Consider the following 16,825-nt stretch of genomic DNA (forward strand, 5'->3'; position numbering starts at 1 on the left):
ACATTAAAAAGGAAAAGTCGCTCGAAGCAAGAAATAAAGTTCATTTTAATTTTATAATACTACCAGTGGTATCATAGTATAATCAGTTTACGTGCTTCATTAATATTTTGTAATGATAAAATAATAGTGTATTTGTAAAGAGCACACCATTGTTATCTCACTTGTCTCGAGGTCACTGAAACTCAATTGTAACCTTACTAATGTGGACATTGAAGATTTCAATTGCATAAATGAAGTGATTATTGATTTTAATGGAACCTCTTGTCCCTTCTGTGGGGATTCAATCGAGTCGTTCTTCCATTTTGTTTTTGTCATTTGTGAATTAATTTTGTCTGTGTGGTACAGGATCTTTTAATGGTTAAGTTGGCAGGTAGTTCTTTCTAATGACCATATATAGACTGTTTTTCTAGTCATTCCTTTCTTTAGGAGGTAGGATCAAATTTAGGGGTGGTTTTGTTATTAATCGAGCATGCTATAGCCTGGACCATTTAGAGAGCCGGTAATAATGTGATCTTTAATGGTGTTACAAAAAATATGAAAGAGGTGGAGGAAAAGAATTTTTTTGCCTAGAAATGATTGCAAGGTAAATCAGGGGTGAACTCATGCCCTTACTATATTTGGCTTTATAACTTTATCTTATATCTTAACCAATAGTGGAACGAGTATTTGCTTTGGTTTTTAGGTAGGTTTTGGTATGTGATTTTGTTTTTCTATTGGTAGATTCTCATTTGTTGATAGTGGTTCTGACGGTATGAGTTATAATGTGGATTCTATAAAGAGTTGGTCTTTAAGTGTTTGGATGTTTTCCGTTGCTTTTTGTGTTTTGACTTATTATTTTGTTGGTTGTTGTGTTTATTCTTGTTGAATTTTTATTTGTATCCTCAGCAGTCCTCTATGTACCTCTTGTACTTTGAGATTATGTATATTTCGGTGGTTTTCACCTTTTTTTATTAATATATTTGTAGTGTCATGGACTTTCGACTAAAAAAATTCACCCCTACACGCCTCATGTTTGGGGGACTATATAATGTCATGGACTTTCGACTAAAGCACTTCGCCTCCATGTGCCTCATGCTTGGGAGGTTGCGTAGTTTGACTAAAATAATTCGCCCATATGTGCCCCGTGCTATGGGGACTGTATAAATTTAATTATATTTTGAACAGGGTGACTTAAAATAGCACGATGAAAAGTACAGACCTGGGAGTAGGTCGGCTTGTAGCCGATGTATCAAGAGCTCGCACAGCTATCACGAGCTCAGCCAAGAGGAGCAAGAGTTTTCCCAAGGCTAAAACTATCACGAGTTAGGCCAAAACTATCAAGAGCTTGGCCAAAAGCTCACCCAATAGTATTAATAGATCCTCCGAGTAGCAAGAGCTCGCCCAACTATCAAGAGTTTGCCTATGTATCAAGAGATCGTTATTGAATTCGACTCAACTAAGCTAAGTATGACTCAAAGGAATAAGAAGCATCCATTAAAAGAACTGTATTATATAGACAAAGCATTCAAGGAAAATTAAGGGTCTTGATGGACCAAGACTAAACAAAGGAAAAAGAGTATTGATGGTTTTTAATTAAATTTAAGTACCAATAGTGGTGGAAAAAGTGAAAGGGAGACATAAAAACTTAGACAACTGAGACTTTACTGACCCTCACTAGTACGGGTGGAAATAGGTAAGTCCAGTTCGGTCTGACCTACAGTAAAACTTTAAGTCTTTGGCCTGGCCATGGCTTTTAATAGGTTTTTTTTGTCTGATATGACCTTTTTAAAAGTTTGACTTGACCTAAAAGCCTATTTAAAAGCATGTTTCATATTAAAGCTTTCAAATAGTCTATTTTAATTATTTTCTTACATATACAACAAGATTTTTTATATACTATTTAGCTTCTTTTCTAATAAATATGTCGGCTTATAAAGCTTTTTTAATAAATTAAGTCTGACCTATTTAATTAAGAGATATTCTTAATGCACCCCGTGTACTTGAAAAAGACCATATACAATTTCAATGTCCCTCAGTTTTCAGAGATGTATCTCCGGACGCACCTTTTTTTATTAACATTAGTTTATTTTGGAGATGAATCTCCGAAACCATTTCTTTTAGTTATAAGTCAGTTTGCTTCAAAGACATATTTTTCGTAAAGTATTCGGAGGTGTATCTCCGTATTTTAAGCAGACAGAAGGTAGATTATTTTTAAATGTTTTTCATATCAAATAATTAGAAGGTATTCTAAAATTCGACAAGATTAAGAATATGAATAAAACGTCATAATCATATATAAAATTAGGGAAATGAATAAAACGTCATATATAAAATTAGGGAAATGATAACCAGTACCCTCAAAGCAATGGTTAAGACTTTAAAAATAGTAAATTTATATCGGTAATCTGCGTATTTAATGCCTCGAAAATTAAAATATTAAATTTTTTATATATTTTTATTTTTTTTTAAAATACTTAACTATTACCCTGAGAGCACTGGTTAGCAAGACCCATAAAATTATAATTAGTACTTTAAACTTTAAAATGACCCTTATTTCTTACTTGGGGCGACTTTTCCTTTATAATGTGATCATACTAGATGACTTTTGTTAATATCCTTTTGTTTGCATGAATAATACACCTTAGCTTTTGAACTTTGAGCATGCGACTTAATAATACTAAATTATAAATATGTAAATGCACTCTGTTTCCACATTCACAGACATTTCATTCCTATAATAGTATTGATATTGAGAACGTGGTTAAAAAACATATGCACAAATATTCAAATCTCATTTACCATACAGACAGCACTATGATTAAATATAAGAAATTCATGTGACCTCTGTGCCAGTCAACAAATGACTTCTTGCTTTAATACAGAGAATATTATTGAAATTGGACAGTTTGGTGGCTTATAGACTTCTTTGTCCGTCCATGACTTTCTTTCTTGCCCCTTTTGTTTCTTTCATAGATTTATTTGTATAGGTTGAATTGGTGATTGTTTAACAGCTTCAAATATAGCTAAAGTCTACAAAAGGTGTGCATAGAAAAGCTCTTTCATCCACTATTTTTTAACTAAAAACATTATTCATAATGCATCATTGGTCACACATAAAGAAGACTAATGCCAGATATAAATAACTAAAATGTTTTGCCTCCCAAAATTGGGGAACTCTATTGTTCAAGGGTCATCGATCTCCGTCGTGTGTCAAATCTATGACCAGTTCATAAGTTTAAAAGTTCTTAAATGCTAAAAATAAGAAATGTGTCTGAAACATGTAAAATTGTTTCATGGCTCTGGTTGCATGTTCTCGCATTCTTCTCGAATTTTCTGGAAAAGAACAGTGGACAGATATCGTTCACCAAAGCTCGGGAATACAACCTGCAATATGTCAAAATTTGTGGGTATTAAAATGTAAATAGAGTTTCTTAACTCTAAAAAAATTGAAATTTTATGAAAAATGTATACCCCAATAAGCTTTCCCTTATTTTCAGGTCTCTTAGCAACCTGCAATGCAGCAGCGGCGGCAGCACCTGAAGAAATTCCCACCTGTTTTTCAATAGTAAGAATGCATGTAAGAACCTAAGAGTAAAGCCAAGTCACACAAACGGATGAAAAGATTAACATAAAGCACTAACCAGCAAGCCTTCTTGGAGTGCTATTTGCTTTGTAGTTTCGATAGCTACATCACTCGATATCTGCCAAATACAAGAGAGGGAAGTTAATTATAGAACTGTTATAGTATACAATAATTAGCTATCGCTTGTATCAGCTAAATGGATTTTTGCTTAACTAACTTCATTTTAACTACCTGTGCAGTTAAGTTAGTTTAGTGCTTAGTGTAGTCAAGTTAGTTAGATAGTAGAAACAGTTTCTGTTCAGTGTATCAATACTCAACCTGTATGTACTCAATTAAATAACAATTGCTTACTTTTCTCTCTATTGAATTCTGAAAAGTATAAATCAAGAAAAATTGGCATTTTCTATCTATCCTTGTCAGGCGGTGCCTATACAGCTATAAATTCACACAAAAAATAGTTCATGGAAACTAGCTTCAAATGTGAAGTACCAGTCTTAAGTTAGGAAAAGAGTAGAAACCACCAGGTTTAGAAAACGCCAGTGTATGAAGAAATGTTCAATATTGACCAAGATAGAGTGCTCGAGCTGTTAGACAGAGATGCTTAAAGAACAACAACTGAAACCTAATACCTAGACGGACTTTGCATGATCCATTATTATCGAGAAAATATATTCTCTAATGAGTGAACAAAAAACTATTCATAGGTAGTACTCTACAATCATTAAAAATTAGTCTCTTAGACTGAAATAAATAAATAAAATGAAAAAATCAGCAAAAGTTGCCATGAAGTAGATGATAAATCAGATCATCAAAATCCAGGAAAAGGTAACATGTGAGACAATCAGAAGAAAATGTTTTCATAAATCAGAATAATGGATTGGATTTTGATCATCACATAAAAAGAAAATGACAATATCAAAGCATATGAACAGACCGCTATAATTTCATCAACCACTTCTTCATCCAAATTCCCAGGCACAAAACCAGCCCCAATACCCTGAATTTTGTGTGGTCCTGTGATTTAGCAGGAAAAAGGAAATAGATAAAAGCTCTTTAAAAAAGTAAAAATTAACATGATAGACTTGGAATTGTAGAAACTTATTTCTATTTCTTACCTGGCTTTCCACCTGAGAGTATGTTGCTTTCAAGAGGCTCTACACCAATAACCTGAAACGTAAACAAGAAAATGTTTATTGGAATTGGAAACCAACAAAGTAGAAAGTTTCCTTTGAAATTAAATTATAGTTCAAGGGATAAGACATGACCATTACATGGAGTACAAAGATCCATTTACACTAAGTAAATTGCAGATAATATCTCGTATGAATTGATATTAAAATTTACAAGACACGTATCATTTCACATTGCCATTGAAAATCATTTACCTGTACTTTTGAATTTTGTTGTTTTAGGAATCTACCAGTTCCAGAAATGGTTCCACCAGTTCCTATTCCTGCAACTAAAATATCTATTTTACCTTTTGTATCTTCCCATATCTCTGGCCCAGTTGTCTCATAATGTATCTGCACAGATGAACCAAATTTCATATATTATACCACACTCACACTGCAGCTCACCATGCTAGTAGAATTCCATCAGTGACATGTCCATCATCTTGAACTTAACTAAATCTAAAGGGAATAAACAAATATCGTTTTACAATGAACATTTACCCAACTCCTTTCTTTTGCGTATTAACAATCAGAATAGTGCCTAGGAACCAAGATTAAAATAAATAAATAAATAAACAAACTAGGTGACAAGGTAACTGTGTGGAACTCTGCAATTAAGCCTAACATATAAATTTGTTTGTCCCAATTTGTGATGATAAATTATTCCGAAACAACAGAATAGTAGGATTGGGAGAGTTTGCCAAGTGCTTCGGTGCTTATCGGAAAGAAACATCCTCTAAAAGACCATGGAGAGAAAGCAAAGAAAAAAAACCAAGAATGAAAAGAAAAAAAACTTTTTATTGTAAAACTAATACCATTACCTTCAAATCAATAATAAAAAAGAAGTGTTGACAGCTTGCTGATTTGTAAAAGAAAGTGAAAATACATGAGGATTTGTGGTTTTCTTAAAATTAAAGTGCACGTGAGAGAGTAAACCAATGATGGTATATTTTGAAATATTATCAAGCACATCATCCCATGTGAGAGAGTAAACCAATGATGGGTCTGATGGAGTCCTCATTGTGTACAGCTAATTCTAAGGTTAGACCTTTCAGTTGGAGAAAGAGTTCTTGCTAGGATAAACATTTATAAATGGTGTGCCTTCATAGACCTTTTAAAAACTTATCTTTTGATAGGTATTGTCCTGTGTATGGAATACTCATTAAAAACCAGTTATACAGTTGACACTATTTTAGTTGCTGTTTTAAGTTACATAAACCAAGAAAATCAATAAATTGTGTTACTTTTGAGGCATTTTCTTGTAATACTACCCTTAACTATTTATTATCTCATTGCACCTATTTACTTCTCTGCAATAAATATTTAAAGGTATTACTAACAAAACAATAATTAATTGTGTATTGAACTTTGAAAATCCACAAGTAAATAGAAACAAGAAAATTCTACAAAAGTGACAAGTAAAATGGAACTGGAGAAAAACAAAAAAATTCTACAAAAGTGACAAGTAAAAAGGAACAGAGGGGGCACAATTAGTGGAATATACATTAGATTATAGTTAAATATACAAAACACTAAGATCGGGGAGTCGGACGCGAGCCCTGAGAATTGAAAAGCGCTCCTTAGCTACTGAACTACTCCACACTTTGTTATATAGTGTGATAGGAATAGATACACATAATTACATAGAAATATAATGATAGGTATAGTCAGCTAATAAAAATAAGAAATTTTTGGGGTGGCCGTGGCCACCCTCTATCCCTAAGAAGATCCGCCTCTGCGAGGGAGTACATAATAAGGGCTTTGGCGGTTGAGGTAAGCTCTTTGGTATGTTTGGAAAACTAGTTTAGGGGCTTTGGTCTGAAAATGGAGGACAAAGTGGAGTAGCAATAGGTATGCTTTTATTTGGTGCCTTTAGCTAGAGTGATGAGCATTAATCTTTACTGGAAAATCTCTTTCCCTAGCCTTGCTTTGAATTGAATTGATCTGTTTCTATATTTATATTAACCTATAATTTGTGACTTCTGTTTGAAACACAGGTTTCAACTAAAAGAAGAATAAATTACCAAATATCAATTACTACCGCACAAGGGCCAAACTAGGAGCAAGGAGTGCACCCTGCATGAGTTTTTCAAGAGCATGGGACTCGTGTACTTACGATAAAATTAGATGTTGTCATTTACCTTAGGATTTGAAGGATTATCAAACTGTTGAAGCAAGTATGCATCGGGCGTTTTTTTAACAATTTCTTCAGCTTTTTGAACTGCTCCATTCATACCCTTCGCAGCTTCAGTCAAAACAAGCTCAGCTCCAAATGCTTTCAAAAGTACACGTCTTTCCAAACTCATGGAAGCGGGCATTGTCAAAATGAGTTTATATCCTTTAGAAGCTGCTATAAAGGCCAGACCAATTCCTGTGTTCCCACTAGTAGGTTCCACCAAAACACTCTGAAGTGCATACCAGAAACAAGCTCAGTAAGAGTGATAAAAAAAGGATTGAAGCAACATTGAATTTATTTAGCCATAAAAGAAAATAAATCATGTCACAGTCAAGCTAGGTCATGTTAAGTCTTTAGAGGTCTTTTCTAAAAGAATAATATAATGCGCACACAAAGATGCAGGTGCAGCATAAAAGAAAAGCAAACCCGTTGCTTCATTACATCCCAAAGAAAAGAGTGTGGCTTGCCAAAACACCTAAAGTAAGTTGTAGTTTCTAGAACTATCAAAACCAGTGAATATGACAGTACATAACATGCCATATGATTATGCGTCATTTCTATTGTAGTTTACCTTCCCGGGTGTTATAGCTCCTTTCTTCTCAGCATCAAGTATCATACTATGACCTATCCTGCAAGACGATAAACCGGAAGCAATAAACAACAAATCATAGATAGATTGAACCTCTTACAAGGTGGAAATGAAAAACAAAAAGAAAAGAACAGTTGATTCTGTCACCTGTCTTTGACACTACAACAGGGCTCCATAATCTCAAGTTTAGCAGCAATATTAGCAAGTGAACCCTTCGTGATACTATTCAGGTAAACCATTGGCGTTCTTCCTATGAGCTGTGTAAAGAAGATTCGTTATTGAAAGTAAATGCTTAATTATCACGCACATAAGAAAGAAAAATAAAAAAACAGTGTGAAACCGAAACCGACCTCAGTGACGTTCTCGGCAATGTTGAGACCTTCTATGGTGGTTTGGGATTCGACGGAGACGGCTTTACATAGAACGGGAGAACGCGAAGAAATCGTGGTGGAGATGGAACGAGGGTTAGTGAAACGGAGGGAAGGGATTGGAGTGCGGCGGGTTAAGTAGTGAAGAGTGGGGGTGCGGGAAGTGAAAGTCAACGGGTTGATTAAGGAAGTGGAAGCCATTGTTGTTTGGGGAGAAAGGTGAGACCACAGAAGGTTGTGAGAAATTTGAGAGGAGATGATGATATGGAATTTGATTTATCCTATCAACTGTTGCATACAGCTCAGCAGTGACTATTCCGTTTATATTCGTCTCTACTCTCTACAATTGTGGGACTCCACGACAGAACCAACACACAATGGGAAGCAAACTTCCTTAAACATAACAACTAGGAAGATATTTCGCCTTCCTTCTAAATTAACATCACATGTCTACCATTACAATAGATTCGTGTGTGTGATTTAACGGTGAAACGCTTAAGTCTTAAGAGTACCTTTCTCTCAAGGTCTCAGGTTCGAAATCCGCTAGATTTAAATTGCTTATTAAAAAAAGATGGCTGATATTTCATAAACATTTACATCTACCCGTGAATGAACAACAATTTTAAATCCTTCTCAATATATCATATTTACAATTTTCTGTCAAATTTAAGTTCTAAATGAATATCTAGAAACCATAGTATTTTTTTTTTTTGACAAAGAAACCATAGTATTTTAAAATTTAAAGAATTTCATAATAGAAATTTAACTATAAAATTTTGTAAATTTTGTAAATTTTAAAAGACCTATTACACATTTTCCGTCTGAATTGCTATTACACGCCGTGATATCTCATTTGTCAGTTTTAAATTTTATTTTTAAATCGTAAACATTCACATAATCTCAAATATAAACTAATAATATGTATCAATCTTTATGGATTGATTCAAGTAGAGTTTTCAAATATTTGGAAAAACAATAGACTTATTTGATACAATATAACCGTTTAGAACTCGTGTTTATTCTTATACAAATATTTGCAACTAAGTCCCGTTTATAAAAATAATTGTATCAACAGTAGACTTTTCTCTATTTATAATAATATTTATAACTTATTTCCATTATTAAAAATAATTGTATCAACGAAAGACTTTTTCCCGTTTATAAAATTAAATACAATGCATCAGCATTCATTCTAATTTAGAGGTAATGTTTTAGTCCTTGTTGAGAGATGAAGTAAAGAACTGAAGTTCACGTGCAGTTTGCTGAGTTGGCTAGCTTTAGGTTAGTTAGTTAGTTTTGCATGGTGTAACTAACGTAACCGTTTTCTGTTAATCATTGCAGGCATGCTGGTGCATGATAGATAGAGTGCATACTTATCTCTTCATACATAAGTAACATTGTTGTATTATAATAGTTCAAGTGATCAAACAAATATTTTCTTTTCACTTCTTCTTCTACCTTTACTTTTTCTCCATTGTTATTTCATGGAGCTTTAGCTTTCTCAACATGGTATCAAAGTCAGGTTTGTAGCCAAAGGCTATAATCAAATAGAGAGCCTTGATTACTTCAATACATTCTCTCCCGTGGTGAAGTTAACCACAGTCAGATTGTTAATTGCATTAGCATCTATGAAAAACTGGCATATCCATCAAATAGATGTTAACAATGCCTTCTTGCATGGTGATTTGCAAGAAGAGGTATACATGGCTATTCCTGATGGTGTTGAAGTTGCTCCTAATCAGGTCTGTAAACTCCAAAAGAGCTTATATGGCTTGAAACAAGCCAGTAGAAAGTGGTACGAAAAACTGAATCATATTCTCATCCAGCAAGGCTACTCTCAATCTACGTCAGATTATTCTCTTTTTACTCTCAAGAATGATGGTGATTTTACTGCTCTCTTGTGTATGTCGATGACATAATCATAACTGGTAACTCTCTAACTGAATTCTCTAAAATCAAAGCCATATTAGATGTCAATTTTAAGATTAAAGATCTAGGAATTCTCAAGTATTTTCTCGGATTCGAAGTTGCACATTCTAAAAATGGCATTTGTATTTCCCAAAGAAAATACTGCTTAGATCTTCTTGCATCATTGGGGCTTCTGGGATCAAATCCTGCCAATACTCCTCTTGATCCATCTACAAAACTTCATCAAGACGACAGTCCTCCTTTTGAAGACATTTCCACATATAGAAGGATCATTGGGAAAATTCTGTATTTAAACACTACAAGACCCGATATTTCCTTAGCTACACAACAGCTCTGTCAGTTTCTAAATTCACCAACTATTACTCATTTCATAGAAGCTCTGTCAGTTTCAAATCATTTGATTATTTTACTTGAATCATACTCCTTACTTATGACTCAAATCAAATTCTATTTTTCACCTACATATTTGTGCTAGATGTCCAACACATATAAAAGAATTCTCTCTCAAAACCTTTCACAATGTTGAAAAATATATATTTTCACTATTGATTTGAACTTTCACAACACATTTGTTCTCTCATTTTTAAAAGATTTTTTTAATCTATTTTGAGTGTTTGCACACGAAATCTTTCGTCATTTACCTTTTTCTTTATCAATTTTTATTTGGATCGAACTCTCATCTTTGAGGTGTGAGATTTATGGCGAGGTTGTTATTGTGGAACCTTGTTATGTAGGTGATATGCTTTTAACAAGGACATACACTTTTGATAATGACAACTAATATTCTCTGACAAGTCAAGCATAAACGGTAAAGTGGTTAAAGATGCAAACTTAAACACTAAGGTTTGATGGACTTGACTATTTGACAATGGCAATCAAATAAAATGAAACTAAAGTCTTATCCCAAGCTACTCAAACAAGTGTCTATTGAAGATAAAGCATCTAACAGAGTCTTTAAGTGCTAAAAAGCCCTCGTAAATTAGTAGTGAGTGAACCAATTGTAAAGCATAAGGGCTTTATCGTAAAAGCCCATGGATAAAGCACACACACAAATATATTTTCAAACTATTTTTACCAAAGAAAAAACCTTCAAAAACATCTTGAAGTTATGTCAGATGAATTATGAACTGTCAAAATAACTATGGACAAAATTTTGACTTATCTAATCGATTAGCACTTTTGTCTAATCAATTTTCATTTGGATCTAACTCTCATCTTTGAGGTATGAGATTTATGGCTAGGTTGTTATTGTGGAACCTTGTTATGTAGGTGATATGCTTTTAACAAGGACATACACTTTTGATAATGACAACTAATATCCTCTGACAAGTCAAGCATAAACGGTAAAGTGGTTAAAGATGGAAACTTAAACACTAGGGTTTGATGGACTTGACTATCTGACAATGGCAATCAAATGAAATGAAACTAAAGTCTTATCCCAAGCTACTCAAACAAGTGTCTATTGAAGATAAAGCATCTAACAGATTCTTTAAGTGCTAAAAAGCCCTCGTAAATTAGTAGTGAGTGAACCAATTGTAAAGTATAAGGGCTTTATCGTAAAAGCCCATGGATAAAACACACACACAAGTATATTTTCAAACAATTTTTACCAAAGAAAAAACCTTTAAAAACATCTTGAAGTTATGTCAGATGAATTATGAACTGTCAAAATAACTATGGACAAAATTTTGACTTATCTAATCAATTAGCACTTTTGTCTAATCAATTAGCTCAGTTCAAATTTAAGTCCTAAGAGATTAGGGCATCGTCTTAATGATGTGCAACGACTAGTTATCTTTTCCTTCCTTTTTGAACTCACAATCGATTATATTTCAAACTTCTAATCAATTGTAAACATGTGCCAATCGATTAGATTGTCATAAAATGCATTTATTTGAAATTCCTTTTGAGTCAGTCTCTAGCCTATAAATAGAGGTCCCTTCCCTCATTTCATATCATCCAAAATTGTGTTTTGACACTAATACCTCTCTCTGAAAATATTTTTAACTTTCTCTCATTAATACTTTAGTCTTTGTGCATTTGTGAGAAAAATCCTTCTGTGAGTAAGAATTAAAGTGTGATTCTAATAGGGTGGAACTGTAAACTTCACAAAGAAAACTTGGTTTATACCTTGGTTGAACATAATATATGTTTAGGGAATTTCGTTTGAGTTAGAAGCTAACTCCATAAAATCTTTGGTTTAGGGATTGTGCGATCGAACCTTGGTTTAGGTTCGAGATTAGGTTGTATTAAAATCTCTTTAGGTTCTTAGTCAGCACATGGTAAAACCATAATTAGGTTAATGCTAAGTCTGTGGTAAAAGCTTGGCAAAGGTTTGAAATTAGCCCAGCTAAAAACTCACATGTTAGTGGTTAGTCCGTGTAAAACCAAGTTTTAAGGTTTATAAGCTCAGGTCGTGATAAAAGCTTACAAAGTTTAAAAAGGTTAAAGACTAACCGCTCCAAGATTCTTTGTTGGAACAAGATTTGTACAGACCCATAAAGGTTTTGATGATAACAAAGTATTTAAAGAATAATAGGGTTTTACTAATGGTTGTTCAAGTGTGCAGAATCAAAAGACATTAACATTGATATAAATCAAGATAAACACCTTGATGAATCATTGATAGAGACACAAAGTTGTTATGAATATGAAGGATCAGAACCAAGCTTTTATGCTTTAAAGAAGTCAGACTCAAGTATCTTGTATGTTGTGTTAAAGCCTACTTGAAAATCTAAAGACCATCAATATCTGAAGCTTGGAGTCATTTGAAGCAAGCAAACACTCTCATAAAGAATGACTCTACAACTTCTGAACAAGCTTCATTAATAGTTGTGAAGTCTCTGCTTTAAAGGATTATTGTCTATATCAGTTCAACGTTGTCGCACGCTCGCGAAAAATGAACAGAGTCGCCACCAATATATTTATCCCATAAGGGAAAGGAATACCAGGAAACCTAGGAAAGGATAAGAACAGGGTCTTGCGACCAGAGAATCAAGGTACGGGAGTCGGTTACGCGAGGGGAAGGTATTAGCACCCCTCGCGCCCATCGTACTCGATGGTATCCACCTATGTTTGTTGCTATCTAAAGGGTGTGTCTATGTCTATGTATATGTGAATGCATGCAAAAAGAACTACGGGGAAAAGAAGGAAATATTTACAAGTGTGCTCGTTCAAGCCCCGCGACTTGATGCCTACGTATCCTTTTCAGGAATCAGAGCGCCGTAGTTCGGCTCCATAGTTTCTGTTTGTTTTTGTGTTTTTTAGTTGGGCGGAGTTAACGCTCGCGCTCTTGCATAAGGGATCGACCTAGGATGCAATAGAGCGGAGATAACAATGCCCTTAAGAAAGGAGAGAGAAGAGAGAGTTTGAGCGTTTCGAGGAAATCCCTAAAGCAAGGGAAAATCGAGTTACTCTATGGTTTGTGTTTTTTAGAAGTGGGAACTTACGCCCGAATGGTTCCCTAAAGCAAGGGAGATCCAAGCACTCGAACATTCCCTAAAGCAAGGGATGTTCAAGCTTCCATTCCCTTTTTAAGATTTTCACTTTGATTATTAATGTTTTAAGTGTTTTCTTTGTATTTTTTAAAGGGATTTTATTTGAGTATTTATTAGATGTTTTATGTTGTAAAAGAAAAAGAAACTAGCCTAAGTAAACTAGCCTAATATGAATGGGAATTTTTACCTAATGTTATCATGGTTTCTACCTAAGGTTAGGAATAAAAGACACATGAAAAATAAAGCAAAAAGTGGAGTATATGAAAATAGCATAAGAGCATGAAATAGAACAAGTCAAAATATAGCACAAAAGTGAATTAAAAGTACTATTATTTTTATTGATTTTTATGAAAGAAATGAGTTCAAAAGATTAATGTCAAAATTAACCTAAAATCTACTTATTTTTATGAGTTTTTTTTTATTAAGAAATTTCTAAAAGGAACTAAAAATTAAACTCTCAAAAATCCCCTAGAAATCTAACACAATTTTAATGGTGATTATGATTTTTATATGTTTTTATCAAAAGAAAAAGAGTGAAACAGGGAGGTGAAAGTTGAAATTAAGGTGTGAAGAGTAAGCTGGGCGCAGGCCCATGGCGTTGGTCCAGAGGAGTTTTTTTTCTGTTCAGCCAAACAAGGGGTGCGTGGGCCAGAGTGGGGGTGCAAATAGCAATTCCGTGTGAGCAAGGCCCAAGCAATTTCAAATCTCCTTTCTGAATTTAATCCTACTTTATGGTTCATCAATTCAATTAACCTCGATTAAATGCCCATTGACGCTAATTAAACTCTATTAATCCATGTTTATGCAATTTCCAATTAAATAACCTAAGAAAGAGGGATTAGGTTTCACCTGGTTGTGACTTTTGAAGTTTCACGTTCTTCTTCCTCTCCATGTGAAACTCGCGGCGGCGCTCGAACCTCCCTTGCGCAACGGCGATCACTTCACACTTTCCGGCGATACTCTCTCGTTTTGCTTCTCTGATCGCTCGCTCTCATCCCTCATCGAATCGTTTTGAACAACCGCTCGCCGCCGCGATTTCTCTGCCTCTCAATCTTTCCAGTTCGGCCTCATCTCGGATCCAAACGAGACGTAACGCAAGAAGCATTGAATACATTCATCTATTGGAGAAGTCCGGTGTCTCTTCAAGATCGAATGTGACGAAATGGACGTAACAGAAAACTTCGAATCAGGTGTTCTTCACTTCTTGCATACTTTCAGATTTCAATTCTTCTTTTCGATCTTTCTTTTTCTGTGTGGATGTATCGTGATATCTCACGAAGATAATAGAGGCGGTGATGACTTGTATATTTGATGATATCGGAGAACAGAGATGATTATGTGGATGAAGATGATGATGGTGTGAAGGCTTATCGTGGTGATTGAGGAATTACGAGATTCTGTGCAGAAGATCTCGAGCATGGATGTGACATTTATGTTTCCGTGAATCAGTGAGTTGATGAATCGATGATAGGGAGAAAGATCGAAGATCTTTGTGTAGCCTTTTCTGGAGAATTTAGATGAAGATTTGAGGATTGGTGATGATGAATTGTTGAGAGTTTTTGTGATATTTTCTGGTTGAAGATTGGAGAAAGGTTGAAGATGAGTGTGTGTAGATTGAGGAAGATGATGATTATGGAGATTGAAGAGAGAAGAAGCAGAGAGTGAGAAGAGAGAAAGGGTGAAGAGTGAGGTGAAGATGATGAATGAAAAATGGCGTGAAGGTTGAATCAGTGAGAGAGGTTCAGTTATATAGGTTGAAGAGGGAAGTTGAATTCAGTTAGAGGGAGGTGATTCTGAGCCTTTGGATTGGAATCGGTTAGAGAATTTGGAGGGTGAGGATCTGTCGGTTATGGAGGTTATGAGTTGGTTTGGGTTCAGTTGTGGTTAGTTAGGAATTCTGTTAGGTTGTTATAGATGGTTAGAAAATTCAGTTAGGGGCTGAGTTATGTTAGTTTGTTGTTAGGGATAGTTTAGAACATGGCTGAATGATATATGATGTGTGTATGTATGCTGAACTTGTTTCTTCATATTCTTTTTTGGATGCGAATTATGGAAAGTAGAATGATCCTTTGAGGTATGCCGTCCAAGTGTGTTTATTCAGGGTTACTGACTGAACTTTATATGAGATATTGATCATGGTTGATGTATGCAGGTATGTTGAAGCGCGGTTTGTGAATGAATGGAGCTATGAGTATCGAACTATATTGCAGTCAATTTTGGTTTGTGATGTATGGATTGTTTGCTGCAGCATGGTGGGACTGTGGTTGCAGGGATGTATTTGACGGCAAACGAACGGGGCTGTAAAGTGTATGTATGAACTGTGTCTGTTCTGGTTTTATTCTGTGGATGCAGGGCTGATTGGTTTATTTATTTGATGCAGGCTGCAGTGTGTTTTTTGTATATTTCGGAGTCGACTCGGTTTTAATTGCTGGAACTGGGGAGCGTTTGCAGGGACCATTGTAGCGAGTTCTTTTCCTTTATATTGCAGGGAACCGGTGCTTCAGATGGATTTGGCTCAGCTGCGAATTACACTTGAGTGTGAACTGGAATGCTGAATGCTCGCATGAATCTTATTGGCGAAAAGGTTGGTAAGCTAGTAGTGAATGCATTGGTCAGTACCTGTTTTGTTTAGCGTGAATGTTGGACTGGGGTTTGTACTGGACTGGTTTTTTATGTGGATAGGTTAGCTTGGCTATGCTTAATGTGCAGGTCTTTTATTTGAAGGATTTAATTGTGTATAGGGCTGTTATAATAGAGATTGGAATCAGTTCTGGCAGGTTACTTTGTAGCAGGTCAGTGAAGGTTCTTTTTGTGTGAGTGGATATTTTTTGGTTTAGCATGGATGAGGAATTAAGCACCTGGTATTGATGTTGTTTTTGTTTTGATGCAGGGGCTGTTTTTTTGGCTGGAAGTGATTATGTAGGTCTGAATGCAGAGCTTTATTTTGGTATTGGTTGCTGTAAGGTGCAGACACGAGGTATTAAAGAATGAACAAAGCATGAAGGCATTTGGTGAAGAAGAAAGAAACATGGCTTAAGGATGTAGGTCTAGGAGATATTTGCTGCCCCTTTTTTATATTTGAGGATGAATTAGATGTAGGTTTGTAATAGGATCTGAATTTTGTTTTGATGGACACTTGTATTTTGTAAGAGAGACTTGTAACTTGAACCTTGGATAAGTGGGAATGATGTTTATGTTGGAAGTATGAATATATCATCAGGTCTTGTAATGAATCAGGTGGATTTGAATGAAATATTATTCAACGCATCTCAAACATCTTTCTCTCTTGCATTTCTTGTATTCAAATTCTTCTTTGATCTTTAGGACTTTGAGTCATTATCAACAAATATGACATGATGAAAACCATAAGGTTTGAAATGAACTTGAGTCAAAGAAACACGTCTCAAATATTAACATCTAATCATAATTCACTTGACCACACCCACCGGTATTCTCGATACTTCAATCCAACAATTTTGAATAAAGTCCCAAAGCGAATGACTTGTATCATGTAACACCCCAAATTGCTTTT

At 34.8% G+C, this 16,825-nt stretch overlaps 1 protein-coding gene across 1 annotated transcript; it reads right to left on the reverse strand.

Moving 5' to 3' along the window:
* Positions 1-3,113: 3,113 nt before the first annotated feature.
* On the reverse strand, positions 3,114-8,243 carry LOC131623609 (cysteine synthase, chloroplastic/chromoplastic-like). The gene is made up of 10 exons (XM_058894616.1): positions 7,850-8,243; positions 7,647-7,756; positions 7,482-7,539; positions 6,876-7,139; positions 4,948-5,085; positions 4,678-4,729; positions 4,497-4,576; positions 3,621-3,680; positions 3,451-3,531; positions 3,114-3,363 (listed from the first exon to the last, which is right to left on the reverse strand). The coding sequence occupies exons 1-10, from the start codon at positions 8,066-8,068 to the stop codon at positions 3,271-3,273; spliced, it is 1,155 nt and encodes a 384-aa protein (XP_058750599.1). The 5' UTR covers positions 8,069-8,243; the 3' UTR covers positions 3,114-3,270.
* Positions 8,244-16,825: the final 8,582 nt, after the last annotated feature.

This window comes from Vicia villosa, unplaced genomic scaffold (genome assembly GCF_029867415.1).
Source record: "Vicia villosa cultivar HV-30 ecotype Madison, WI unplaced genomic scaffold, Vvil1.0 ctg.000074F_1_1, whole genome shotgun sequence".
Taxonomy (NCBI): domain Eukaryota; kingdom Viridiplantae; phylum Streptophyta; class Magnoliopsida; order Fabales; family Fabaceae; genus Vicia; species Vicia villosa.

What these genes read in the sequence shown, in the direction of transcription:
- LOC131623609 (XM_058894616.1), bottom strand. Translation starts at nt 8,068, where the DNA reads ATGGCTTCCACTTCCTTAATCAACCCGTTGACTTTCACTTCCCGCACC. An exon ending in ACTCTCAGGTGGAAAGCCAG is followed by an intron (nt 4,577 to 4,677) that starts GTAAGAAATAGA and finishes GCTAAATCACAG; the next exon opens with GACCACACAAAATTCAGGGT. An exon ending in TGGTTGATGAAATTATAGCG is followed by an intron (nt 3,681 to 4,496) that starts GTCTGTTCATAT and finishes TGTATTTGGCAG; the next exon opens with ATATCGAGTGATGTAGCTAT.